The sequence below is a fragment of the Cajanus cajan genome, chromosome 1 (assembly GCF_000230855.2).
Source record: "Cajanus cajan strain Asha chromosome 1, NIPB_CcT2T_4, whole genome shotgun sequence".
Taxonomy (NCBI): domain Eukaryota; kingdom Viridiplantae; phylum Streptophyta; class Magnoliopsida; order Fabales; family Fabaceae; genus Cajanus; species Cajanus cajan.
In genome coordinates, this window is record NC_138517.1 from 89,236,067 (window position 1) to 89,262,355 (window position 26,289).

At 33.0% G+C, this 26,289-nt stretch overlaps 5 protein-coding genes across 7 annotated transcripts; 3 read left to right on the forward strand and 2 right to left on the reverse strand.

Moving 5' to 3' along the window:
* Positions 1 to 1,004: 1,004 nt before the first annotated feature.
* On the forward strand, positions 1,005 to 5,727 carry LOC109814078 (DUF21 domain-containing protein At2g14520). Of its 2 annotated transcripts, none has more exons than XM_020378419.3 (11): positions 1,005 to 1,505; positions 2,352 to 2,428; positions 2,512 to 2,595; positions 2,743 to 2,856; positions 3,007 to 3,093; positions 3,436 to 3,575; positions 3,679 to 3,766; positions 4,214 to 4,287; positions 4,782 to 4,906; positions 4,977 to 5,236; positions 5,317 to 5,727. In XM_020378419.3, the coding sequence occupies exons 1-11, from the start codon at positions 1,328 to 1,330 to the stop codon at positions 5,359 to 5,361; spliced, it is 1,272 nt and encodes a 423-aa protein (XP_020234008.1). In that variant the 5' UTR covers positions 1,005 to 1,327; the 3' UTR covers positions 5,362 to 5,727. The 2 variants fall into 2 exon arrangements, with proteins under 2 accessions (XP_020234008.1, XP_029130336.1); XM_029274503.2 differs by having other exon boundaries at positions 1,363 to 1,505; positions 2,535 to 2,595.
* A 131-nt stretch (positions 5,728 to 5,858) lies between these two features.
* On the forward strand, positions 5,859 to 11,134 carry LOC109814098 (DUF21 domain-containing protein At2g14520-like). Its single transcript, XM_020378446.3, has 11 exons — positions 5,859 to 6,555; positions 7,246 to 7,322; positions 7,422 to 7,505; positions 7,903 to 8,016; positions 8,149 to 8,235; positions 8,732 to 8,871; positions 8,971 to 9,058; positions 9,784 to 9,857; positions 9,979 to 10,103; positions 10,228 to 10,493; positions 10,571 to 11,134. The coding sequence occupies exons 1-11, from the start codon at positions 6,378 to 6,380 to the stop codon at positions 10,613 to 10,615; spliced, it is 1,278 nt and encodes a 425-aa protein (XP_020234035.2). The 5' UTR covers positions 5,859 to 6,377; the 3' UTR covers positions 10,616 to 11,134.
* A 736-nt stretch (positions 11,135 to 11,870) lies between these two features.
* LOC109814074 (G patch domain protein) lies at positions 11,871 to 15,608 on the reverse strand. Of its 2 annotated transcripts, XM_020378414.3 has the most exons (5): positions 15,437 to 15,608; positions 15,132 to 15,177; positions 14,669 to 14,845; positions 12,592 to 13,003; positions 11,871 to 12,475 (listed from the first exon to the last, which is right to left on the reverse strand). In XM_020378414.3, the coding sequence occupies exons 3-5, from the start codon at positions 14,835 to 14,837 to the stop codon at positions 12,163 to 12,165; spliced, it is 894 nt and encodes a 297-aa protein (XP_020234003.2). In that variant the 5' UTR covers positions 14,838 to 14,845; positions 15,132 to 15,177; positions 15,437 to 15,608; the 3' UTR covers positions 11,871 to 12,162. The 2 variants fall into 2 exon arrangements, with proteins under 2 accessions (XP_020234003.2, XP_020234004.2); XM_020378415.3 differs by lacking the exon at positions 15,132 to 15,177.
* A 2,356-nt stretch (positions 15,609 to 17,964) lies between these two features.
* LOC145953313 (serine/threonine-protein phosphatase 7 long form homolog) lies at positions 17,965 to 21,565 on the forward strand. Its single transcript, XM_083067256.1, has 5 exons — positions 17,965 to 18,708; positions 19,473 to 19,529; positions 19,756 to 20,692; positions 20,777 to 20,861; positions 20,950 to 21,565. The coding sequence occupies exons 3-5, from the start codon at positions 20,343 to 20,345 to the stop codon at positions 21,364 to 21,366; spliced, it is 852 nt and encodes a 283-aa protein (XP_082923382.1). The 5' UTR covers positions 17,965 to 18,708; positions 19,473 to 19,529; positions 19,756 to 20,342; the 3' UTR covers positions 21,367 to 21,565.
* Positions 21,566 to 22,413: 848 nt separating this feature from the next.
* On the reverse strand, positions 22,414 to 24,397 carry LOC145956128 (uncharacterized). The gene is made up of 3 exons (XM_083071694.1): positions 24,070 to 24,397; positions 23,319 to 23,993; positions 22,414 to 23,246 (listed from the first exon to the last, which is right to left on the reverse strand). The coding sequence occupies exons 1-3, from the start codon at positions 24,395 to 24,397 to the stop codon at positions 22,414 to 22,416; spliced, it is 1,836 nt and encodes a 611-aa protein (XP_082927820.1).
* Between the last annotated feature and the right edge of the window lie 1,892 nt (positions 24,398 to 26,289).

The following is a 26,289-nucleotide window of genomic DNA, read 5'->3' on the forward strand; positions in this document are numbered from 1 at the left end:
AAGTATCTGACAATTATTGATCGATTGCAATGTAATAATAATAATAATAACGAGTCGTGAATTTTAGACACTTTAATCGTTAGATAGTTCAGTAATACTTATAAAATAAAATAAAATCAAACTGTTTCATCATCAAATATTGATTTAAAATTTCAATTAGCAAAGAAAAAATTTTAAAAAAAATATCACGAGAGCGTTTTTGTTTGTATCTCAGTTTCTAAATATCTTTTCAGTCTTATAATAATTTATATTTAGGAAAACTGTAAATATGTATTGGAGATTGTTTTCTGTAATTAAAGTCAACTTCCCCAGTACAAATTTGACCATTTTAGAATATCATCTGATTTTTTTTTTCTTTATTAAGAACCCTGATTGATAAAAACATTTGTGTTAAAATAAAAAAAAGATTGGTAAAACTATTTTTCTATTTTAATCCCCCTTGTATCCCGTCTGATTCAGGTAAGCAAGTCATGTTTCCTAATATTTGAGTTATTTAAAATTTATGTAATTATTATTATTATAAACAGTTTTTAAAGTTAATCATCTATATACTGTCAGCGTAAAATTTTTTAAACTAGCAATCAATCATATATTTTAAATTATTTTTATTTTATTAAATAAGTAACTGACATAATACCATTAAAAAATATGATTCATTGTCAGTAAAACTTTTACGATGACAATATATAAGTGCTTAACTCCAGTTTTTACAAGGCTACGATAAAATTGTACTGCAATGAAATTGAGACTGGTTATAGTTTCTAGAGTATAAGATAGCCGTTATACCGTAGGAGAACATTGATCTACTTATATCTACTTCCTTCCTGTTCTGTGGTTCTCTTTTATCTTTTCTCCAACAAGTAGTGGCACGAGGATGAGGAACATTTATTTACCAAAAGGGAACAGAATAAGAATCAGAATGAAGAACAGTTATCGTAGTTGCATGAGTAGTAAAGGGCATTATCCGACGCAAAAACACATGGCACCTTTACTAAAGGACCAAGTTGTGGTGGGTCCCTCCCTCTCTTCGCAAGCCCAAGCTATATTATCGATGACGATCATCTCTCACCGACCTAAACAAATAGAAACTTGTTATTGTTATACCATAGATTTGCCAACGTTGTCTTCATTCAGGAATAGCCACTCTTAAACAAACCGAACACTCCTCCTCCTTCTATCAAATTCCATTTATTAAATAAAAAAACATCTTTTCAACATATTTCGTATACCCTTTCTAGCAATGGATGTCTTGGACCTCCGGTGCCTCTAGCTATAGGATTGAAAAACAAGAACATTGATCAACCACAGCAACGTACGAGTGGAAGACATGGCGGTGGAGTATGAGTGTTGTGAAACTCAGTTTTTCATTCGTTTACTTATAATTTTGCTGCTTGTGTTGTTTGCTGGATTGATGTCAGGGCTCACTTTAGGACTCATGTCCTTGAGTCTTGTTGATCTTGAGGTTCTAGCTAAGTCTGGCACCCGTCAGGATCGCAAGCATGCTGGTAATTTCTCTTCATGTCTTGGTGAATCTATCATAATGTAACATAAGGTCCTCAGATTTTTGTTTAAGAAGTTTGAAACATCTACTAAGGTTAGAGTTAAGCATTCTGATTCTACCTTAGTTTTACCTGAGTTACTTTTTTCATGGGAAAAATATGCTAATTATTTATGTAGCAGTTTCTTTTTGAATTCTGAACTGAATTAAGGTCGCTTTAGTTAGCTTTCTTTTAGTTTCACCTACCTCAGTATTTAGTTTTTGACATCATGAATAAATCTCTACAAAGTACAAACCTATCACAGGCATATCTGGACCAGGTTCCCACGATCCGTACCATTGATTTTAGGACCACAAAACAGAAAAGGAAATAAGAATCTCAGTTCTTTCGGTGTCTTTTTTTTTAAACACTTGTTTTGGAAACAATTTTCAAAAAACTTTAATAGATTATAAATGAACAATTGATTATTTAGTAGTGTTTAATTCTTTTAAAGTAACAGTTTTGGAAAGTAAAAAGTGAGAAAGAAATCAAACAGCATAAATTAAGGGCACTCAATCATATTTTGTAAGAAAATAACCTGAATTAAATTTCTCCTACAAGTTAAAAAGCATTAGTTAAATCAGTTTTTAGAGAAGTTAAACAAGAAAGATTCTATAAATTGGCTTATACATAAATTACTTTTAATAACTTGATTCAAATAAGACTTAAGTTGTGAGCTGCTCTTATACAGTGTGTTATTCCTAATATGAGACTGAGAGAGCATTGTCACTGCAGAAATAGGAATAAAATTAAAATACATGTTATACAGTTATTGAATCTCAAGTTGTTTGAACTTATTTTTTGTCATTACAGCGAAGATATTGCCGGTTGTCAGAAATCAACATTTGTTGCTCTGCACCCTTCTAATTTGCAATGCTGCAGCCATGGAGGTACAACTAAAATTATTAGTGTGTATTTAATCAAATGATTATACTTTATACCAAATATTAGATATGATTATTGCTTATGTCAGGCACTTCCTATCTTTCTTGATAGTCTTGTTGTTGCGTGGGGTGCTGTCCTCATTTCAGTAACATTAATTCTTCTGTTTGGTGAGGTGAGTCACTTCTTTTTTTTCCTTGTACGTTGAATAAATACATGTATATCACAAGTTAAAAACAAATGAATATCTTTGCAATTGGTTACTCTGCTTGCACTTGCAGTGCAAAATTTTTCTGATATCTGTTTACTTTTTTTTGTGAAGATTATACCCCAATCAATTTGTTCTCGCTATGGTTTAGCAATTGGGGCAACAGTGGCTCCAGTTGTCCGTGTTCTTGTATGGATATGTTTTCCTGTTGCTTATCCAATTAGCAAGGTGACACAATAAACAGAAGTTTTGTTAATATAGTTTTTTAGTTTTATTTGAGTAAACATGGACCCAATTTAATTCATTAATACTCGTTTTCTTTTCCTTCTTGCTGTTTTTTTTTTTTTTTTTTTTTTGTTGCATTTATTGGTGTTCCAGTTATTGGACTATTTGCTGGGGCATCGACATGCAGCCCTTTTCCGCAGAGCTGAGTTGAAAACACTCGTAAATCTGCATGGCAATGAGGTTTGTATGAGATCTATATGATGTTTTGGATTGAAACAAAGGCATAGATCTAGACTTTTTAAATATGTTTATTCGTTGGGTTTAATGGTTATGTACTATAATATAAAAAATTAAAAAAAAATACGCTGTCAACTGATAAAAAGTCATCATTTTTATAATTTTTAAGGTAATTATTGAACTTATCATTTGCAGTAGTTTGTAACTGGATATCAGTATAAAATTACTTTATATCGATAACAAAAAGACTTGTTTTCTGATATGGTTATTTATTTAGATTCCTTCACTTGGACACTCTTGCTTCCTTACGTTGTTTCTGTTTCATGATGAATTGTGTTATATTAGGCTGGAAAAGGTGGAGAATTGACACATGATGAAACTACAATCATTGCTGGAGCACTTGAACTCACCGAGAAGACAGCAAGTGATGCCATGACTCCCATTACTGAAATATTTTCTATTGATGTTAATTCAAAGCTTGATAGGTAATTAAGGATTCAATGTAATTCAAAAAACTACATAACGCAAACTAGCTTTTGTACTTTGTACAACATTTTGTCATCAAATTGAGTGGTTATTATTAAGCAGGGAGTTGATGAATCTAATATTGGAGAAAGGGCATAGCAGAGTCCCTGTCTATTACGAGCAGCCTACAAATATTATTGGACTTATCCTGGTACGTCTACAATCTGTTATTTTTCTTTAATCCTTCAATATTAATATATTATATCCAACAGTTCATAATGGTTCTATCTGGTTAGGATTGTTTTAGGTGCAGAATATTTGTAATCTATACCAATATTAAACAGTCATTTTCCTTTATGTGAAAACTTGTAAAACCAGAGTTCTACACCAATTTCTTTGAGTGCCATATGTTACTTTCTTTCGTAGAAGATTATTACTGATGTTAATAATTTTGTTTGTTTGACCGAAACTATGTTGCTAGGTTTTGACATGTGACATTTTACCATTACTTGGGAGTCATACTAAGTTTTTAATTTTTATTTCCTTTTCCTTTGATCTACATATTTTTCTAGCGCTTACTCTATATCATTTGTTTTTCTGCATATGATTGTACATTACATGTGCTTTAACTTTAAGCATGCAAACTTCATGCTTTCAGGTCAAGAATTTATTGACAATTGACCCAGAAGAAGAAGTACCTGTGAAAACTGTGACCATACGCAGAATTCCAAGGTAATTTGCTTATTTTTGCGAGTTTTATGAAGGGTTTTTCATGAATTGGATTTTAAAAAATCTAAATCAAATCAAATCAAACCGATTTTGTTTAACCAAATCACTTTTATAAAGAGAATTGGTTCATTTTTTTTATAAAAAAACATGGATTGAATTTTTTTAAAAATTGAATGGATTGGATGTAATTTGATTATTCAATTTTTATTTATGTATAGATCGATTTTCATAAAATTGAACCCAACTGAAACACTATGTGAAAACACATTGATTAACCAAATCATTTTTACAAAGTAAATCACTTTTTTTTTATCTTTTCAAAATAGATGAAATTTAATAATTTGAATCGTATGGGCTTTTACCAATTCAGATCCATTTGATTTTTTTTCTTCACACTTCTAGTTTTATGTTATGGATGATATAGTATAATATAACCACTGAAATTAATGTCATTATATTAGCATAGATTCTTGTCTAAAAACTACATATATTAACAGGGTTCCAGAAACTATGCCACTTTATGATATTTTGAATGAGTTCCAGAAGGGCCACAGCCACATGGCTGTTGTTGTGAGACACTGTGACAAGACAGGGCAGCAATCTTCCAACGATAATGCCGATGGTAAGCATATGCTAAAATCAAATTAAGTGCTCCCTGTCTCTCTATTCTAATGCCTGTGAAATGGACCCAGTGAGAGATGTGAAGTTGGATATTGATGGGGAGAAGACTCCCCAAGAGAATAAGTTGAAAACTAAGAGGTCACTCCAAAAGTGGAAAAGCTTTCCAAACACAAATAATTCCAACAGGGGTAGTTCCAGGAGCAGAAAATGGTCAAGAAATATGGACTCAGATATTTTGGAAATAGATTTTAATTCACTTCCAATGCTGCCCGAAAAAGAAGAAGCTGTTGGAATAATTACGATGGAAGATGTTATCGAAGAGCTTCTACAGGTACTACAGATTAAGGTCATCATTATGAACAATGTTATTTGATTTTGAAATCTTGTATTCACATCAATATTTCTGTGCAGGAGGAGATCTTTGATGAGACGGATTATCATTTTGAACACTCATGATATATCATGCACCTCACCAATTAGTCTTCCACAAATTATCTTGGTGTTTAGATTGGTAGATACATAATTATATAGATAACTGTAGAGGGATTGGAACGTGACAAACCCACTATCCATGGGAGGATCTAATTTTGTTAATACGTTCCCATCAAATTTTATTTTTCTTTATTTTGCTTATGTTATGTACATCAACATCAGTATTTTGTTGTAATAAGGCAGTGGAGCACGCCATTGCCAACCATGCAGTATGGACCGACATTTACGTATATACATACATAGGGTGCTTGAATTGATTGCGTATGGATAAAACATATGGGCACATTCTCCATAATAATTGAAGATATAATTATGGTTATGTTGACTTTATTGCATTTGTTTTCTCCTTTTATTTTTGTTAGTAAGGGCCTCTTACATCACGGCATTTTGCGGAAAATGATGTTTTCAATTACTTGTAACTTGTTATTACATTAAATACCAAGATATTGACTGAATATAATATTTATATTATAATGTGTTTGTGAAAAATTATATTATATTAATTTGTATCGATCGAAAAATAAATTAACTTATTTATAATAAAAAGATTCATTTATTATTTTTGAGAAAGATAAAATAAAGTCATATACTCATATTGCGAAGGAACAAAGGTAGAAGGCCCATAAGCCCAACAACAGCAGGACACGGACAACATAGGCCCAGAATCAAGAAAGACGTAGAAAAAAACAAAACATGCCTCTTTCTTAGAAAAACACGTAGCGTCTTTGGAGTTTGAACAAGTATTGGTGCGCGCGATAACATTCATATATTTAACCGAAGGGAAACAGAATAAGAATCAAGAAATGCGATTCGAGAGAGCAATTGTTGTACTTGCATCAGCATTAACCAAAAAACACATGATATTGATAGGTTCCTTAGGTGGGTGTGGGTCCCTACACCCTACTCTTCCCTTCGATTTAGCTACATTATCGATGCACACATTTGGCAACAACAAACAACAATACTGAGGAGTGGTTTGAATGGCTGTGAAGTATGAATGTTGTAATGTGGAGTTTTGGAAACGCATACTGATAATTCAGGTGCTTGTTATGTTCGCTGGTTTCATGTCAGGACTCACTTTAGGACTCATGTCATTGAGTCTCGTTGATCTTGAGGTCCTCGCTAAGTCTGGCACTCCTAGAGATCGTCATCATGCTTGTAATTTTCATATCACTTCCTCTCTAACTTCTTTACAACTTTAAAAGTGTGTTTGAATAAATTTTCTCTGCAGAAAGTAGGAAGTAACTTATAAGCTAAAATTAGATTATGTATAAATTAGGTTATGATGAGTGGTAAATAAGTTTTTGAAAAAGTTTATATAAGAGAATTTTTATAAATTAGTTTATGTATAAGTTAATTTTGGTTTATGAAAAAACTTATTTTATTTTTTCCTACCTATTTTCCTCTTCTATATGAATGATTATGAAGAAATTTATCCAAAGAAACTATAAGTCATGCATTGAGCTTAGGTTTGAAAGCATTCAACGTTCTCTTTAGATAAGTTTCTCGATGAATACTTACAAATGAAGAAAATAAGAATATAAAATGAACTTCGCTATGGTTGTTTACAAATTAGAAGTTTAAGTCATGTATTGAACTTAGAGACTTAGAGTTGAGAGCATTCTAACCTATTTTGATTTTTACCATAGGAAACAAGGATTCCGTGCTGTCACTTTTCCATACATTCAGCAATTCTGAATCAGTATATAATGATCAAACGACTTGTATTTTATCTGAATAAATCGGACCTCAGACATATATTTGAGATATGAGTTATCTTATCTTTAATACAGTTATTGAATCTCCGGTTGTCTGAACTTGTTTTTTTTTTTTTTTTTGTCATTACAGCGAAGATATTGCCTGTTGTCAGAAATCAACATTTATTGCTTTGCACCCTCCTAATTTGCAATGCAATAGCCATGGAGGTACAACTGAAATCATGTATTAATGTGTACTTCATCACCGGATATACCGAAATATCCGGCTAAAATCGGATAATGCACTAATGGTGTGGTTTTTATCAGGCACTTCCAGTTTTCCTTGATAGTCTGGTCGTTTGGTGGGGTGCCATCCTAATATCGGTGACATTAATTCTTCTGTTTGGTGAGGTGAGAAAGTTGTTTTTCCTTTTTCTTATAAATATGTTATCAGATGCAATGCATACATATGTAACATATCACAGGTTAAAAACTGAGGACACCATGGCCATTTTGACACAATGTGATTGGGGAAGTCAGAAACCAATCTTCAACCATGATTCATTCATCAGTAAAAATAATTCAGATCGAGAGTAGTAGTTAATGTTAGTAAATCAGACTTGCTACTTGCTATTCTTTGTTTTCCAAACTTTGTAATGATACATTTAGTAGTGATGAAGGTCCTAACTCCCGAGTCCTAACCCTGTTGGATTGCTTTTGTATAGCACACGTTTACTTAATACTTCACAGCAATATCTTGGCATTCAGCTACTCGGCTTCTCTGACATCTGTTTACTTTTTTGTGAAGATTATACCCCAGTCAATTTGTTCTCGGCATGGTTTAGCAATTGGTGCAACAGTGGCTCCAGTTGTCCGTGTTCTTGTATGGATCTGTTTTCCTGTTGCTTATCCAATTAGTAAGGTGACATACATTAAGTCAAATATTTATTCATGCTTTTTTAGTTTTACTTGAGTAACCTGGACCAAATTTAATTTGTTATTCCTTGATTTTCTTTTCCTTCTTGACTTTTTATACCTTTATTTGGTATTCCAGCTGTTGGACTTTTTGCTAGGGCATCGACATGAAGCCCTTTTCCACCGAGCTGAGTTGAAAACACTTGTAAACCTGCATGGCCATGAGGTCTGTATCAGAGCTACATGATTCTTTGGATTGAAACAAAGGCATGAATCTATAATTCATGAGTTTGTCTGTTCATTTACTCTTGAAATTGAAGACTTGTTTTCAGTGCTTTTAATTTATTTCATCAGTATGCTTCAGTTCACGAGCTTTTCTTTTCCAATGTGAATAATGTCACCAACGGTTATTTTATTTAGACTTCCTTTGCACACTAATGCTTCCTTATGTCGTGCACTAAGGATTTAATCCAACGATAAGTGAGACCTAAAATAAATTTAGAGTTTTTTTTTCTTTAAATAAGAAAGATATATGTTAAATTTTCTTTACTAACATATGAGGCCATTTTGTTAATATATATATATATATATATATATATATATATATATAACCTTTCTAATTTATAAAACTAATAATAAATAATTTTTTGTTCGTGAGCCTAAAACCTAAGTTTTAGTAACCTTACCTTTGGGTTGACCCTGCTAATGAAGTATTGTGTTAGGCTGGAAAAGGTGGGGAACTGACACATCATGAAACAACAATCATTGCTGGAGCATTGGAACTTGCTGAGAAAATAGCCAGTGATGCCATGACTCACATAACCGAAACATTTTGTATTGATATTAATTCAAAGCTTGATAGGTAAGGACGTAAGGTGTCTCACAAAATTATTAATGTGAGCTAGCTTTTGTATTTTATACAATTTTCTGTCATCAAGGACTTCTACTTTCTGTTAAGCAGGGATCTGATGAACCTAATATTGAAGAATGGGCATAGCAGAGTCCCTGTCTATCATGATCAGTCTTCAAATATTATTGGACTTATCCTGGTATACAGTGTTATTTTTCTTTAATGCTTGAATCTTTAAAAGACATCTTCCATTGTGTGAAAACATAAAACCACATACAGTTTTACATCAATTTCTTTGATTGAGATCCAACTTGTCAACTTTCTTCCCAAGAGGATTATTAGTTTATTACAGATGTTAATTGTGTTTATCTGTTTGACCAAAACTATCGAGCTAGAACTTCACTTACCCTCTGGCATCATTTTTCACAAATTTAGTTAATATATCAGGAAACTTAAATTGAAATTCAGCCTTGACATATGGCATTGCCATTACTTGCAGTCATACCAAGTTCAACGAATACTTAAATACGTAATGTTACATAAAAAGATATCTATGAGCATCCACCTAAACTATTTTATCTTAAACTTTCGGAGGTTTGATGCTTGACATAAATCAAAGTCTTTATGACACACCCATTCTTGTGGAAGTTGAATTCCAATTCAATAAGCCCTTTCTTTGATGAATATAAAGAGAGCTCAAAAGCATCAGTGTTCTAATTAACTTTGCTGGCTAATAAGACTTAGTTTACCTAACTGTAATATTATTAATAGGTATCTTGTCAAAAGGATTGATTTTCAGTGAGGTTGGTTCTCTAGTTTTTCTATACGGTTCATCTGAAATTCTGCTGCTAATGTTAAACACATATATCAGTAAATTTTGTAGAGTGAGATTGGTAATTAAGCATTTACACTCCTTATTTTCAGGTCAAGAATTTATTGACAATTGACCTAGAGAATGAAGCACCCGTGAAAAGTGTGACCATACGCAGAATTCCAAGGTATTGTATGTTTCCCAAGTTTTATGTTATGGACGATACAGTATAATATAACCAGCGAAATTAATGGTATTGTATTAGCATACATTCATATCTAAAAATTACATATGTTAACACTTAACAGGGTACCAGAAACGATGCCACTGTACGATATTTTGAATGAGTTTCAGAAGGGCCATAGCCACATGGCTGTTGTTATCAGACATTGTGACAAGACAGGGCAGCAATCTTCCAACAATAATTCCTATGGTAAGCACATGCTATAATCAAGTTAAACTATGCTGACATTTTATTTAGATTCTCTTTAAAACTGAAAACTTCTTTCACATCAAAATACCGCTCCATGTCTCATATAATAATGCATGCGAAATAGAGTCAGCAAGAGATGTGAAGGTGGATATTGATGGTGAGAACACACCCCGACAGGAAAAATTGAAAACCAAGATGTCATTCCATTTATGGAAAAGTTTTCAAAACGCAAATAACTGTAAGAGGGGTGGTTCTCAGAGCAGAAAATGGTCAAAGAATATGTACTCTGATATTTTGGAAATAGATGAAAATTCAATTCCAAAGCTGCCCGAAAAAGAAGAAGCTGTTGGCATAATTACTATGGAAGATGTCATTGAAGAGCTTCTACAGGTACTAAATTAAGGTCACATTATGAACAATTTTATTTGCTCTAGAAATCTTGTGTTGACATCAATATTTCCGTGCAGGGGGAGATCTTTGATGAGACGGATCATCATTTTGAACACTCGTGACAATTATCTTTCATGTACTTGTGATGGTGTTTAGATTCATAGATGATTAGATTAGATAACCAGAGTAGCTGTTTGGGATCTTGAATGTGATAGGCTGCTTGTATGTATTGTGTATGCAACTCTATACACGACTCGTGTACATGTTTAAGAGAGTTTATATTATACAAAGAAACGTTAAGATAACTCATGATTTATGAAATTAAATATTTTATAGGTTATACACTAATTCAACAACTGAATACATGGATTAACTAGATTAACTAGTGGAGACTTAATCAATAGTCTTGAATTTAAATCCTAAATATATAAATATACAATTAGTAGTCTTAATCAACACGAAGAGAATTATTTCATCTGGTTTATGAAAAAATCACAAATGATAAGACAATAAATATTAGAGGACAATATAAAACTTTTTTATTCATAATGAAATTACCGATGCGTTGATTTTTGGTATGCACTCTGAATTAAACTAGCATGTTTGTATTATTATTATTATTATTATTATTCTTTTTCATTTTCTAAGCTTTCTTTTATTTGGAATCTTTGTTCCTTTAATTTGGACTGATTTTAATTTTTCCAACCTTTTGTTTGAGTCAATTAAGTAAAATTGGTCCAGATTATATACCAGAAGTCCAGATTATATTCCCTAAAGGCTAAAACAGAGACAATGTATATTGTTGCAAGCGATTGGAGTATAATCTCTGCATATGCGGCCCCTTAACTATGCTATTTACTACTATCATTTAAGTAATTAATATTAGCAAATAATCTATTGGTAAATTGGTATTGAAAGGCCTAATCAAACACCGGCTAAACCTCGATATGTCCATCAACAATGGAGGCCATTTTGTCAGGTCTCGGATAGCCTCGTAGGACTTTTGAATATAGTTGTGCGTTATCTACCGTTGCCACTACCAATACGGTTAAACAAATGTGCCAACATTGAATTTTTTACATGCTACATAGATTTTGGTTTGTCAATGTGGGAAAATCCCATGACTCGTGATGGAATGGAGATAAGATATGCCAAAGTTGAAGTGGATGGTGCTGTAATTATAAAGTGGGTGAAGAGGGGAAGATAATAAGATATGGGAGAAGAAAATCTCCTTGATATTGCTCAAAAGTCAAAACAAGTTAATGAGGGTAAAAACTCAAGGTAAGCAATTGATAGTAAAGATTAAGAAATCCAATCAAGTGCAAATGACTAAACCCTTAGCTGATGCTTCAAGTATTGGATAGTTGTTCAAGTAAATTTTAAGTGGGCAAATAATCAGCTTAAATATTGAGATGATAAGTTGGGCAAATATTAATATCAGGGGCTTCTACTGCCATAGGCATACCATACAGATGTTCTCCCAATGATACAAGTCAATTGAATATTAATATTTGTTTTTGCATCCAATGACCATAAGAACAGAAATTGATATCTCGCCTTTGATGTTACAGAAAATTATCTGTGCAGAGTACAAACATGAGTTTCATCCAATTTGCCTGTAACCACTGGTTATAACCTTCATCTGAGAATATCATGTTACAGAAAAGCCTCAGTGATGATGTTTACTTTTTTTCTCCTCCCTTTTCTTTTTCTTATGCTTGGATTTATCTTTCGACCTGCGCTTCTTAGAATTATCTTTGTCCGAGCTTCTAGAGTGAGACTTTTTACTCTTTTTCCGCCTTTCTTCATGAAGCTCCTCCTCAGAAGAAGAATCATTTGATCTCAATGACAGAGGCCTCTCTGGACCGTAAATAATATGACGTTCCCTTACAGGACTAGTACTAGGCTCTCCATCTGAATGAGGAAGGTAAGGTCCAGTCTCATCCATCCTTGGACCAACAGCACCTCTGCCTCGCTTGGTCCTGCACCAAAATTGATTTTCTTGTTTTAAAACAATTAGAGAGCTAGAGAGACACTATAAGAAGGTATGCATGCACATAAAACAACAAAGAGCGTAATGATAAGAGAGATATTATACCTTGAGTGTAGAAACTCCTCAAGCTCTTCATCCTTTAAACCTTCCACACCATGCTCATATTCTCTTTCACTCGAGCATGAAGTATAGGCACTGCTGCTTTTATCCACCACTACAGCATGCCTTCCCGGGCTTCTTGATGAGTTACCAGCCCTATGGCTTCTGTCACCATTGCTTTTATCCTTTGATGTGTCTTTAACCCGTTTATCCACCTCATATTCTCTTTTACTTGAGCACGAATCAGAGGTTCTAGTGCTACTACCAGCATGTCTTCCTGTGCCTCTTGATGGGTTTTCATTTCTATGGCTTCTGTCCCTACTGCTTTTATCTATTGACTTCTCTTTAACCCGTTTATCTAGTTCGAGTTCTTTTTGCCACAACCGCCACATCTCATTCACTTCCACAGCTCGATTTGCTGGTAGAAAATATCAAAAGATATTCAATATAATTAATATAGATAAACTATCAGCTAAACATATAGACATCATATTTGTTGGACAATATTCACGAACAGAGGCGGAGGAGAATGGGATATTTGCCTGTCACAAAACTCGGAAATGAAGTTAAATTTCAATATTCTACTTGGGTAAAGTAGTCATGAGCTTCATTTATATATAAAGGGTTTTTCTAATGTGTTCCTTTAGGATACATTAAGGAATTAGAATAGAAACTACTAAACTAAAAGTAAAAACATTTAATATCTTGGAAATTTACAAGGCATTCAATAGTTTCTTTAAGTAATAAGAATAGTTCAGCAAAAACAAAAAAAAAATGTTTCTTAATGTAATGTGACCTTTTCACACATTGACAAGGATTTAACTCTTCAAAGGGGATGTACTTTAGAGGAAAAAAATGCAAAGTATAGATGTGCATGTATTATATCAAAGTATAGAGTGGATTTTAACAACTTCATAGTTTGTAATTGTTATAGATGTGCATGTATTATATCAAAATGTCAATCAATGATTTTCTAATTGTTGAAATTATAGGACTTCAGGTATATAGGGAGGAAAAGGAAACAGAGACTAAATACTCTAGAATTGGTATTACGTGATATATTATAATGTGATATAAAACATCACTAACCTTCATACTAGATCACAATCTTAAGTTCCTAGTTACACTAGTGCCAAGAAAATGACCCTAAAACTGCTACAGTGGGATAACATATAGCAGGATGATTGCTATACTGAAGAGATAATTGCAGTTAAAAAGTTTATTTTACACATATATAAATATTTAATATTAATAAATTACCCACATGTGCAAACAACAGAAGTCAAGAATCACAAAAGAATAAATCACAACAGAGACTTCTTAAAACACAGAGACCTTAGCAAAACACAAAGACTTCTCAGGAAATATAAAACACAACAGGTGAGGCTATCTACCTTCATAACACAAAAACATTAAGAAAAGAAAAAACAGAGAAAACACAACAAAGCGATGCTTTTAAAAAGAAAAAAGTGACCTATGTGATCAGTGACTAGTAAGGATGTGAACAGAACAGGGACCAAAGGAGAGTTGTTATGTGATGCATTGTGTGAACTGAAGCATGGCCAGAAACAGTGTCACAAGGCTGTGGGTTGACCAAAGCACCACTGGAGAGTAGGGTCAGTGGCCGTAAAGCGATAAAACAAGACTTCATAGTATTTTAGAAAAATAAAGAATATTTATTATAAATAAAAAAATTTACTCCCTTCCTTTTTCCTTCCAAAACTCAACTTCCAGACAAACCCTAAAGATCTCTAAAATATCTGCATATCCAATTCCCAAATAAGCCATGAGTACCCACTAGCAACAGTAAGTTGTTTCCCTTGTTGCTACTTCCTAACCACCCCCACCGCTCAAATTAAAAGTTGAATAAGAATTGTTTCAAACACATTGGTACACGTAGCATTCACAAGAAAAGACCAATTCATAGACAGGACCATTAACACAATCAGGAAAAGATCAAACAGTGAAACAGTAATATAAACACTATTTCCTAACCCCAACACAAATGACAAAACTTTCTCAAAAGCAGTCACAAAACATAAGATAATATGGATCTATCTATAACAAGTGAATGAAAACTAACCTTGTTGTACTCCACGTACAGTAGCAGTGAGGAAGCGTGAATTCGGCCGATGCCGTACATTAGGCTTACGAAGATAAGCCAAAACACCTTCCCTTTCAGACTGCCGCCGTAATTCTGCTGCTTCCCTCATAAGCAGAGCAGCTAATCTGTTTTCGGTCTCCAAATCCATTTGAGTGGCTGACCAAATTACCCAAAAGAGAGAACAACAGGAATGAGATTTTAATAGAATGACTAGAATAACAAAAGCAATGAAACAACCCAAGATGCTGTGCAGTTTTGTATTGGGACTTGGGAAGGGGAAACACGAAAGCAACCAACTAAGCAAGCAAAAGGCCAAAAACAAGTATGATTTCACGTATTACAGACATTGCTAAGTTCCCAAGGCCAACTCAATGCAAAGCATTAATCAAATCAAACAGCCTAAAATCTTCTAGTTACATTGCAAGTTTACAACCGCAAGCACCTGAGTCTTTTTTATTCAACAGCTTGTTCTTGTTCAGTGAAAAACCCTGCAAACAAAAAAACCCTCTCCATTTCAAATTGAATTCGAAGTTCCTAATCCCAAAGCGGGTTTAGGGCAAAAAAAGTAGCACTCAAATTATCATTAACGTTGGATCCCTAAAACGCAGAAAGAAAAAAAAACAATTTTGTCTGTCTCGCCACATTGGGGAACCAAGATGATCGCACAAAACGTGAACTAAAGCAAAGCATCTACATAACAACGGATTTCAATACAAAATAAAGGTGTATGGTTGCAGCAGAAAGTACCAATTAATGGGTCAAAGAGGCTTGAATTGCACAGTCAATAAGATAGTTCCTTCTTAAGGGCTTCCGTTGAGGCGGTGGCGGTGGCGGATTCCGATAAGTGACGGTGGTGCCGCTGGTGCTGGTGCTGGCGAACCCTGTCTTTGCGTTCGCGATTGAGGGAGAAAGGCGATGTATAATTAAAATTTATAATAATACATATCTTAATATGTAAATTGTATTTTAAATTTACAATGAATAAATAAATTATGATTTAAGATTATTCTTAAGTATGATATCTTATTAAATGATTTAAATTTAATTTAGAAATAGAAAAAAAATATTTTTAAGGTTTTTCAAATTATTTTCAAAGAAAATGAAACTATAAATGTAATATATTCAGATTTAGTATAAACATTAAAAAAAATGAAAAAAATCTCAGACATTTTAAGAAAGTAACATAGTAAGAAATTCAGCTCAATTAATTCGGTAAGGTGTGTCAGTTTTGTTATATGTAAAATTTTGATTCTACTTGATAAAAATGGATATTCCTACGGCAAAGGTGGTAACCAATTAATAAGAGTGGATATTTATTTTTATATAAGAGAATAGTATTTCACAAAAATATGCACTATTAATCTTTTCATACATTTAAATCTCAACTTTAAATATTAAAGATTATTAATACAACTGGGTTAGTATTTTTATTTTATAAAAGATTGGAGTTTGATTTTCAATTTAAACATAAAATCATAATTAAAAATATTATTTTACTCTTGTAAAGACCAATTCAGTAAGTTCACTGTTATTTCTCCTTCTTAAAAAAACTCTGAAGTTTAAATTTATGTCATGATTTTGAATCTAAATATATGATTTAGACATTCATAATGTCATGCTTTGACTTAAATATATCATTTAAATATTTCCTAGAACAAACATAATACAAGTATACTATCTCAACCTGTTAATTTTGTACACATTTAAAGATCTAAACTCAATATCATTCAAATCTATAATTTGTTAATTTTGTACAACTTAATTTGTGGAAGAAAAAAATAAAGTATTAAATAGCATAAATATTTTTTACTTATAAGAATTACAATGATTATATCAAGATTTAAATTTAGAATCTTATGTATATTGTCTTAAGTCTCATCATTAAACCAATTCTATTAGTTCTCAAGTAGTATAACTATAACTGTTTCTTATTTGATAAAAAGAACATAGGACAGTCGAAAGGAAACGAAAATATGGATGAAACAAATGTAAATACATTGCATGTAATAAGTTATTATTCTATAACTTAAGTATTTGCTTTTTATTATTCTTCTTGTGCTGGAAGTATATCAAACGCACCTTAAACTCTGGTTAAGACTGGTATATTGTAGTTCACAAGTCTTCACTTTCTATTGCGTCTAAGTTGAGTATTACTTTCCCATGACTTGTTGTCCCATAACTTTTTCTCCACTTCAAATCACAAGTCCAGTTATTTCCTCCCTAACTTACTCAATACTCATATTTCCGGCTAAACGACTAATTTGGTGTAGTTTTACAAACTAATTACCAAAATGGGGTTGTTTTGAAACATATTACACCTTTGGGGTACTTTTAAGGGGTGTCGCTATGGGTCATAGCGCCACCCGTGACACGTGGACTTTTTGAGTTTGAATATAAGCCATGAAAGCCATATTATGTGAGTCGCTGTAGCTGCTGGAGACCTCTAAAGAGGCGCTATAGCCCATAGCGCCTCATCCTAGCTTAAATTACAACCGTTGTAGCCTATAACACAACCTTTATATAAATAATATATAATAAAAAAAATTATTATAAATATTAAAAAAAAAAATTTATAAAAATGTCTGATAAAAAACAGAAAAAGAATTTAAAATTTAAAAAATATAAACAGAAAAAATAAAGTATATAACATGAAATAAACTTAAAAACGAAAAAAAAATATAAAATATGAGGCGCTATGGCTTCCAGCGCCTCGTATTTAAGAAAAATACTTAGTATTTTATAAATATAAAAATTAAAAAATAATTTGTTTAAAAAAGTCTGATAAAAAAGAGAAAAAAGAACTGATATTTTAGAAAATATAAAGTTAAAAAAATACAGTAATATAAAATGAAATAAAATTTAAAAGGAAAAATAAATAAAAAAAAATGAGACGCTATGGCTGGCAGCGCCTCATAGGCGTTAGGACTCATAGCGCCTCAACTAGTATTTTTTTTTAACTTTATAATATTTTTTAAATTTATTTAATGATAAAAAAAAATTTTAAAAAATGTCTGATAAAAAACCAAAAAAGAATAAAGATTTATACAAATTTTAGTTTTTAAAAATAGGCATTAGAACGTGAATGAAAATTTAAAAGGGAAAAAAATATATATAACATGAGGCGCTATGGCTTGCAGCGCCTCTTTGGCGTTACAGCTCATAGCGCCTCAAATGGCGTTTTTTGTGTAAATGTTTAAAACATTTTATAAATTTATAATATGCAAAAAAAAAAAAAATTTAAATGTCTGATAGAAAAGAAAAAAAAATTGACATTTATACAAATTTTAGTTATTAAAAATAAGTAATAGAACGTGAATGAAAATTGAAAAGGAAAAAAAAATAAATATAAAATGAGGCGCTATGGCTTGCAGCGCCTCTTAGGCGTTACAGCTCATAGCGCCTCAAATGGCGTTTTTTGTGTAAATGTTTATAATATTTTATAAATTTATAATATGCAAAAAAAATTTTTTTAAAATGTCTGATAGAAAAGAAAAAAAAAATGACATTTATACAAATTTTAGTTATTAAAAATAAGTAATAGAACGTGAATGAAAATTTAAAAGGAAAAACAAATAAATATAAAATGAGGCGCTATGGCTTGCAGCGCCTCTTAGGCGTTACAGCTCATAGCGCCTCCTGTTACCGCAATTTTGACCAATGACGTAGTGACACGTGGCCATGGGCGCGTTTGAGGCGCTGTGGTTCAAAGCGCCTCAAATTTTCACCGCAGATTTGGCCAATGAGAGGCTGACACGTGGCGCTGCCGTTAAGATAATTAATTTTTTACCCTTATAAAATGCAGATGGTCCCCCCCCCCTCCCCCACTTTTACCTTCGTTTTGTCCTCCTTCTCCGGGTAAGTTTTTGTTTATTTTCTACTTCAGTTTTTTAAATTTTGTTTTATTAAAAATTTATTTTATTTATATTACGTTTTGATTAATAATAATTTATACTTTTTAATTAGATTATTGTTGATTTGGATTGCTGGATTGTTGGTGCTCGTGAGTTTCTGCATTTGAGGTAATTTTTTTTTAAGTTGTTTTTTTTATAAATATTTTAAAGTCGCTATAGAATATTTGAAGTTCAAAAATATTGACTTAATAATTGTTAATTAAAATTTAGTTTTTTATTTTGTTTCTGTGTTATTTATGCAATGTGTTCAATTTTTTGATTTATCTGTTAAGTTAATTAAAATAAATTTAATTATTAGTTATATTAATTAATTATCTGTTATGTGAATTGATTTATCTGTTATTTAATTAATTTATTTATGTGTTATGTTAATTGATTTAATTTATTGCAGTATAATTGATATTAATTAAAATAATTAATATATTTAATTTTTAAAATTATAAAATGATTTCTGTGTGATTTTTATTTATTTAAATAAATAAGTATTTTATTTATATTTGAAATTGCTTAAATTTATTTCTGTTTAATTTAAATTATTTTCGTAAATAAATATATTTAAAATATAAATTGGTATAATTTATTTCTGTGTAATTTATATTTATTAAAAAGTTAATTTTAATTTTTAAAATGATTTAATTTATTTGTGTGTGATTCATTTTTTATTCATAAGTTAATTTATTTAATTTAATTCTGTGTTAATTTTATTTAATTAGAAAATAAGTTTATTTAAATTTTAAATTAATTTAATTTAATTGTGTGTTGTATTTATTTATGGTAAAAAATAAAAATTATTTATATTTATATTTTAAATTGCTTTAAGAACCTTTTTGAAGATACTTTTTTATAACTGTTATGTTATTTATTTTTTTCAGATTATTGTTAGTTAATTTGAATTTATTGGTGGATTTCGTCATCTCAGATATTACCAGGTATTTATCATTTTTAGTTTGAATATTTATTTTTCTTTTAAAATTAAGTAGTCGGTATAGGTTTTATGAAATTATTAGTTTAATTGATTAATTATTGACATTTATTTGAAAATTATATATGATGTTAGTGTGTTATTATTTATTATTTTGGTTTAATAATGTCAATGAAATTTAAAAAATAAATGATATGTGTTAAAATTATTAGTTTGATTACATTTTGTTATAGATGGCATCATCATCATCATCTTCTACGGGCATGCGTGTGACATGTGGACCAGTCGACGATGATTTATTGTCGTTGCAACATATGCATGTGTCGCAACATGTTTGGAACAGAGATGAAGACAGGAGACTAGTAGCACGACGTGCTGCTCCATCTCGTACTGGAATTACAGGAATTCCACAACAAATAATTCCGTTGCTAGATCAAGCTGGTTTCGGCTGGATCGCGCGTTTGAGTTACATCAAAGTGAGTCCTGGTTTGCTAACAGCCTTGGTAGAGCGTTGGAGACCAGAGACACATACATTTCACATGCCATTCGGAGAGTGCACAATTACTCTTCAAGATGTGGGCATGCTTGTTGGTCTACCGGTTGATGGTGAACCGATAGTATCTCGAGGCGATCCAAATATATTGGAAATAGGTAATTATAAGTTGACTTTAAATTATTCGTAAATTTATAGTATATTCATATAATATTAATAATAGTTAATTCTTTTGTTTGATTTTATGCAGCTCAGGAGCTGTTAGGGGTTGTTCCACCACAGACTGAAATAAAAGGACATCGCGTTAGGCTATCTTGGTTGGCAGCAATGTTTGGGGACATTCCTGATGACATAGAGGATGTAGATGTCTTGGCTCGTTATGCTAGAGCCTGGATATTACGTTATCTAGGAGGACTGCTTTTTCCTGATAGATCTTCAGCGTATGTGTCCTTTCGATGGTTGCTATTTCTGCGCGATTTAGATATTATTAGGACTTATGCATGGGGTGCAGCTGTGCTTGGATATTTGTATCGGAATTTATGCACCTCAACCGATTACAAAACCCCAAGTTGTGGTGGATTTACCCTTTTGTTACAGCTATGGGCATGGGAACGATTCCCAACCATTATGTCTTCACCATTTCCACCTATTCCTCCAGCCAGTCCAATTGGTTTAAGGTACGAGCAAATTTGGAACTTTATATTTTGACAATTAATCAGTTTTTAAAATATTAATTAATTATTTACAATATGTTTTTTCAGGTGGTCAAACACAGGGACTAAAATAAGTATGAGCGATGATATCAAATATTATCGCAAATACTTTGAGCGTACTACTAGGAAATCGGTAAGTAATTAACGTTTTGTAGTTTTAAATATAACTTTATCAATATTAATTGTATTTTAATTTTCTAATTAAAAGGTTTATTTTACAGATAATTTGGCAGCCATATCCCCCTGCTGAACAGATGCCTGCTGACTGCACACAGGGGATGCAGATTTGGGGTTCTGTAGTTCCCTTACTCTGTTTGTGTATTTGTGAATGGCATCAGCCAGATAGGGTGATGAGACAATTTGGTTGCCAACAACCAATTCCACATCCTCCAATGACTCCTACAAATGTGCATGCGTTGACCCTACGCGGCAAGGTAGACGATGACTGGGCTACAATTTTAATGCCAGCATTACAGCATTGGGGTCATCGATATGCATATCACTTCACACCTACGCCTCCACAGGTCGGACTATTAGGTCCGAATTCAGAATATATGAGATGGTACCGAAGGAAAGGGAAGCCGCACGTTGATCCAGATGAAGTTAAAGAGTCAGTTCTGGTATGTGCCGTTTGGTAATTATATTTTAATACAGTATTTTGTCTAAATATAAAGTTCGAATGACATTTTTTGTATATGTAGGGAGATGTAGTTGAATGTCTGGCATACTTGACTTCCCCTGTTGGCAGTCATGACTTTTCATTGGAGGCAGTGACAGAGCAAACTAAACGATTTTTATCCGTATCTGATGACTATGTCGCCCGTGTCGTTGAGGCAGCTGAGGAAGCACCCCCCCCTTCGGAGTCATATGAGATGGGGACATTCAATGTTCCTCAATCGTCTAGGGAGGCAGCAGGATTAGGACGACGAAGAACGCCAATTGAGGCTGTGGACCACATATACCCTGCGATGCCAGACAGATCTGAAGGGATTTATTACGTTCCTTCACAGGATTCCACTTATCCTTCCGTCTCCCAGAACACATATTGGTACCATCCACCGCGCCCACCAGGATTTGAGACATCGGTTCCGATGACGACGACTGATATTTGTCAAACACTTGGTTTGGAGGAGTCGCCCACAGGATCACCTGAGCACAGGCCCGCACCATCACCCGAGCCTTTCATTTCGTCAGAAATGATGGCTATATTTGGGCAATCTCCATTTGCAACTCCACAACCAAGTGGGACACAGGATTACACGCAGCACAGTCAGCAAGCCCCTTATCATATTCCATATGATGATGCTTATATCAGTCATACTTATACATCAGGTAATATAAAATTAAATTCATTTGGTCTTTTATTTGATTGTTTTATTTATTATTAATAATGTTAATTTGTCTTTTAAATTTGATGTTACAGGGGTTGATTTGCGACCACAGTTTTCTGCCGAGGCTAGTCAACCACCATCGGAGCCACATGAAGTAAATGTTCGTAGAAATCCTCAAAGGGCAGCAAGGGAGAGACGACGACGGTGCATTCTCACTCCTGGTACTGTTAGAGGTGTAGGTCATCATCAAGACGAACATGAGCAGGATGAGGAGGATGATGAATAGACATTGTATATTTATGAACTATTTCATTAACTTTATAAAATTCTAATCATGCAAACAAAATTTCTACATTATTCATCACGGTTACATATTCTCGGACAATTGCGCCTGTTGTGACCTTCTTGTTTACATATACCACATTTTTGTCTTCGCGTTGAGCTTTCAACCCAGTCCATTTCGTTTCTAATTCTGGTTGATTTTGGTCGGCCTTTCCCACGCACAGATGTTGGATCTGGGACAAGTATCCAGTCGTCATCACTTGGAGGGATTAAGTCTTCATTTCCGATTGGTTCCCAAACACCAGAATAGGCTTTTAAAACATAATCAGTTGTATAAACTGGATCTATAAACTGGTAGTAATCAATGCTAACGACACCAGATGCAGCTATAACATGAGAACAAGGATAGTGAAATGCTGTAAACTTGCCGCATTGACAGTATCGTTCGTTTAGATTAACTACCCATTTCTTTCCCCCTGTTTGTCTTACTGGATCAAATGCCTCTTCAACCTCAAATTTTGAAGCTTGAATGTCATATCTACAAACTTGGTGGGAACAAGCCTCTTCTTGATTTTTTTGCAAAGCCTCAACCAATTTAGAAACAAAAACTTTCCCTGATGAAACTTCAGATAAAGCACGACTACCACGAGTACTGAAATACTCAGCGCACCTGGTATAAGTCGATCGCACTAATGCAGTGATAGGCAGATTTCTACAGTCCTTTAAAACTTTATTAACACATTCAGACAAATTTGTTGTCATGTGCCCGTATCTCCGACCATCTGCATCGTATGCCATGCTCCATTTTTCTTTTGATACTCCTGCTATCCACCTTTGAACATCAGGGCTAGATTGACAAAACTTTTCCAGATTACGATCAAAAATGTGTTTACATGGTGTATACCCTGCATACAAATTATGAATGGGGCACAATTAGAATAATCAAATTACGAATAATTTTAAATAATTTTCCTTACCTAACTTCACAAGTTGTTGTTTTAGCTTGCCATCCTTGAATCGAGTATTAAAATTACTTGCAATGTGCCTAATGCAGTACTTGTGGTATGCATTTGGCGGTCTCCAACCAAGTGCCTCGTTGTCAATGGCCGATTTAATGCTACGATGGCGATCAGAAATTAAGCATATTCCTTGTTTATTTGTAACATGTAGCCGCAAATGAGCCAAAAACCACGACCACGCAAGTAATGTTTCTCCTTCCACCACTGCAAATGCCAGAGGAAGAACATTGTTATTACCATCCTGTGTTGTGGCAATAAGCAGTGTGCCTCGATACTTCCCATACAGATGAGTGCCATCAACTTGTATCAGGGGTTTACAATAATCAAATGCATCACAACACGGCTTGAATGTCCAAAATAACCTGTGAAACTGACGATAACCACGGTGACAACGATTACCAACGAAAAACTCATCATGACACAGATCATAAAAGGATCCAGGTGCAATTTCCTTCATGTATTTAAGCCACCGGGGTAAAAAAGCATAAGATTCTTCCCAATCACCAAATATTTTAACAATTGCTTTTTGTTTAGCCATCCAAGCCTTCCTATATGATATCTTAAACCCAGTTTGAGATGTTATTCTTTCTTGGATAAGGCTAATCTTGATTGCTGGATCTTGGTTAACCATTCCTACATATTAAATATTCAAAATCAATGATATAAATTATTATTAATATAATATTATAAGTTGCAGTTGAGAACTTACCTTGTATAAATGATGCAATTAGCTCAGAATCTAACTTATTATGATCTTGTGACAAAGACATGTTCAAACATGTATGACGTCCACCCCATTGAGTCACTTTCCACTTGTCAGATTTCTTTGACTCAATAGCTCTCATGTACCATGGACATCCATCATGCGCATTTGGACATCTAACAACCCACTTTGTCGTTTTCGATTCAACAACATAAAAACTCTGATGCATTCTCATTGCATTTTGCTTTACTGCATTTTTTACTGCATCTTTATTCTCAAACTCTAATCCAACATATAAATCTTCGCCAATAGACCAATTATTAGCCACATCCATCCCTGGGATTTCTTCTTCATCGGGATGACTCCAATTGATATTAGTGTAGTGAGGTAAATTACCCCAAAATTGACTTCCAACTAATTTAATCATAGTAAATATTTTAAATTCAATAATGTAAATTTAAACAATATTTTTTAAACAAATAACACAAATTGTTAACAAATTTAATTTTTAAATGTTACCTTCAGTAGATGGATACATTGAAATAGGTTCAACCATTGGACTTTCAATAATAGCATCTGACTCCACGTCACTATCAGATACTTCACAATTATCGATTTCATCTTCATTTGATTCATCATTGCTTTCATATGACAATGAAACATGATAGTCTTCATCATCTTCGTCATCTTCATCTTCGTCTCTTGTCATCACCGGTGATCGTTCAATTGACAAATTTTCTAACGAAATTGTTGAAGATTCTAAGTTACCTATTTCAGCATGTAATTCCATTATTGCCATTACATTCTGACTCATAAAAGCTTCTATCATGCATTGTACATCATCATCGTCACTCAATTCCAATGAAGAATATCTGTTCTCATCATGCTGTGAAACAACAAATCTGTAAGTTACAGATAATATAACTTGATTTGACTTAAGATTAAATTTGTTGTGAATCCTTCTCTTTAATATATCCAAAGTTAAACCTCGTTTAATATACATCCCTTTTTTTGGTCCCTCAAATGTTACACCTTCTGCACTTTCATACATCCTTCCAGTGTAAATATAAGCTATAATTTGATCCATGATATCTGCAGAAAAAATCAATTATTAGTACAACACATACAATTTAAATAACAAAAAATTTCAATCATAAATAACAATTTAAAACTTAACTTCACGGGAGTAAAGAACCAACCTGACTGATTTACTGAAAAAATAACAAATACCGTAACAAAATACTATGGCAGAGATAGAGTTGAGATATTGACGTGATTTTTCAGAATGGGGGTATATATAGTGTACAAGTCGCTGTGGGTCACAGCGCCTGTAATAAAAATATATGTAATATTTTTTAATTATAATATTTGCTTAAAAATTTATAAAAAAATATTAGATAAAAGAAAAAAAAAGGTTTCAAAGAAGAAAAAATGTACATTTAAAAAAATAAGTATTATAATGTAAAAAATAATTGAAAAAAAAAAAAATGGGGCGCTGTGAGTCACAGCGCCACTACATGGGGCGCTGTGAGTCACAGTGCCACTTGCCCCCTCTGCATCAGATCATGTAAAAAAAAATTTTAACCGAAAAAAATAAAAAACGTGGGGCGCTGTTAGCCACAGCGCCACTTAGGTGCTGGGCGACAGCCCCTGCAAAACAAATAATGTTAAAAAATTATTTACAAAACGAAAAAAAAAAAAAAAAAATGGGGCGCTGTGAGCCACAGCGCCACTCAGGCGTGCTGGGCCACAGCGCCTCTTGAGCAAATAATGTAAAAAATAATTTAATAAAGAAAAAAAATATATATAAAAAGGGGGTGCTGTGAGCCACAGCGCCACTCAGGCGTGCTGAGCCACAGCGCCTCTTGAGCAAAATAATTTAATAAAGAAAAAAAAATATATAAAAAGGGGGCGCTGTGAGCCACAGCGCCACTCAGGCGTGCTGGGCCACAGCGCCTCTTGAGCAAATAATGTAAAAAATAATTTAATAAAGAAATAAAAAATATATAAAAAGGGGGCGCTGTGAGCCACAGCGCCACTTTTGCGTGATGGGCAAGCCTACAGCGACACTGGTCCAGCCCAATCGAGCCTAAAAAAAAAAATTGCCACGTGTCATTGGTGTCGCTATGGCCCATAGCGACACCGTACAAAACAGCCCCAAAGGTGTAATATGTTTCAAAACAACCCCATTTTAGTAATTAGTTTGTAAAACTACACCAAATTAGT

Bases quoted from the DNA above. Each gene is read 5' to 3' on its own strand.
- LOC109814074 (XM_020378415.3), bottom strand. From the start codon at position 14,837: ATGGATTTGGAGACCGAAAACAGATTAGCTGCTCTGCTTATGAGGGAA. The intron at 13,004-14,668 runs GTTAGTTTTCAT...ATTTTCTACCAG, and splicing joins TGTACGTGGAGTACAACAAG to CAAATCGAGCTGTGGAAGTG. The intron at 12,476-12,591 runs GTATAATATCTC...ATTTTGGTGCAG, and splicing joins GAGGAGTTTCTACACTCAAG to GACCAAGCGAGGCAGAGGTG.
- LOC109814098 (XM_020378446.3), top strand. From the start codon at position 6,378: ATGGCTGTGAAGTATGAATGTTGTAATGTGGAGTTTTGGAAACGCATA. The intron at 8,236-8,731 runs GTCTGTATCAGA...GTATTGTGTTAG, and splicing joins TAAACCTGCATGGCCATGAG to GCTGGAAAAGGTGGGGAACT. The intron at 9,059-9,783 runs GTATACAGTGTT...CCTTATTTTCAG, and splicing joins ATATTATTGGACTTATCCTG to GTCAAGAATTTATTGACAAT.
- LOC145956128 (XM_083071694.1), bottom strand. From the start codon at position 24,397: ATGGATGTGGCTAATAATTGGTCTATTGGCGAAGATTTATATGTTGGA. The intron at 23,994-24,069 runs GTAAGTTCTCAA...TTTAATATGTAG, and splicing joins AATTGCATCATTTATACAAG to GAATGGTTAACCAAGATCCA. The intron at 23,247-23,318 runs GTAAGGAAAATT...ATTTGTATGCAG, and splicing joins ACAACAACTTGTGAAGTTAG to GGTATACACCATGTAAACAC.
- LOC145953313 (XM_083067256.1), top strand. From the start codon at position 20,343: ATGTTTGGGGACATTCCTGATGACATAGAGGATGTAGATGTCTTGGCT. The intron at 20,693-20,776 runs GTACGAGCAAAT...ATGTTTTTTCAG, and splicing joins GCCAGTCCAATTGGTTTAAG to GTGGTCAAACACAGGGACTA. The intron at 20,862-20,949 runs GTAAGTAATTAA...TTTATTTTACAG, and splicing joins AGCGTACTACTAGGAAATCG to ATAATTTGGCAGCCATATCC.
- LOC109814078 (XM_020378419.3), top strand. From the start codon at position 1,328: ATGGCGGTGGAGTATGAGTGTTGTGAAACTCAGTTTTTCATTCGTTTA. The intron at 4,907-4,976 runs GTAAGCATATGC...AAATGGACCCAG, and splicing joins TTCCAACGATAATGCCGATG to TGAGAGATGTGAAGTTGGAT. The intron at 5,237-5,316 runs GTACTACAGATT...ATTTCTGTGCAG, and splicing joins TTATCGAAGAGCTTCTACAG to GAGGAGATCTTTGATGAGAC.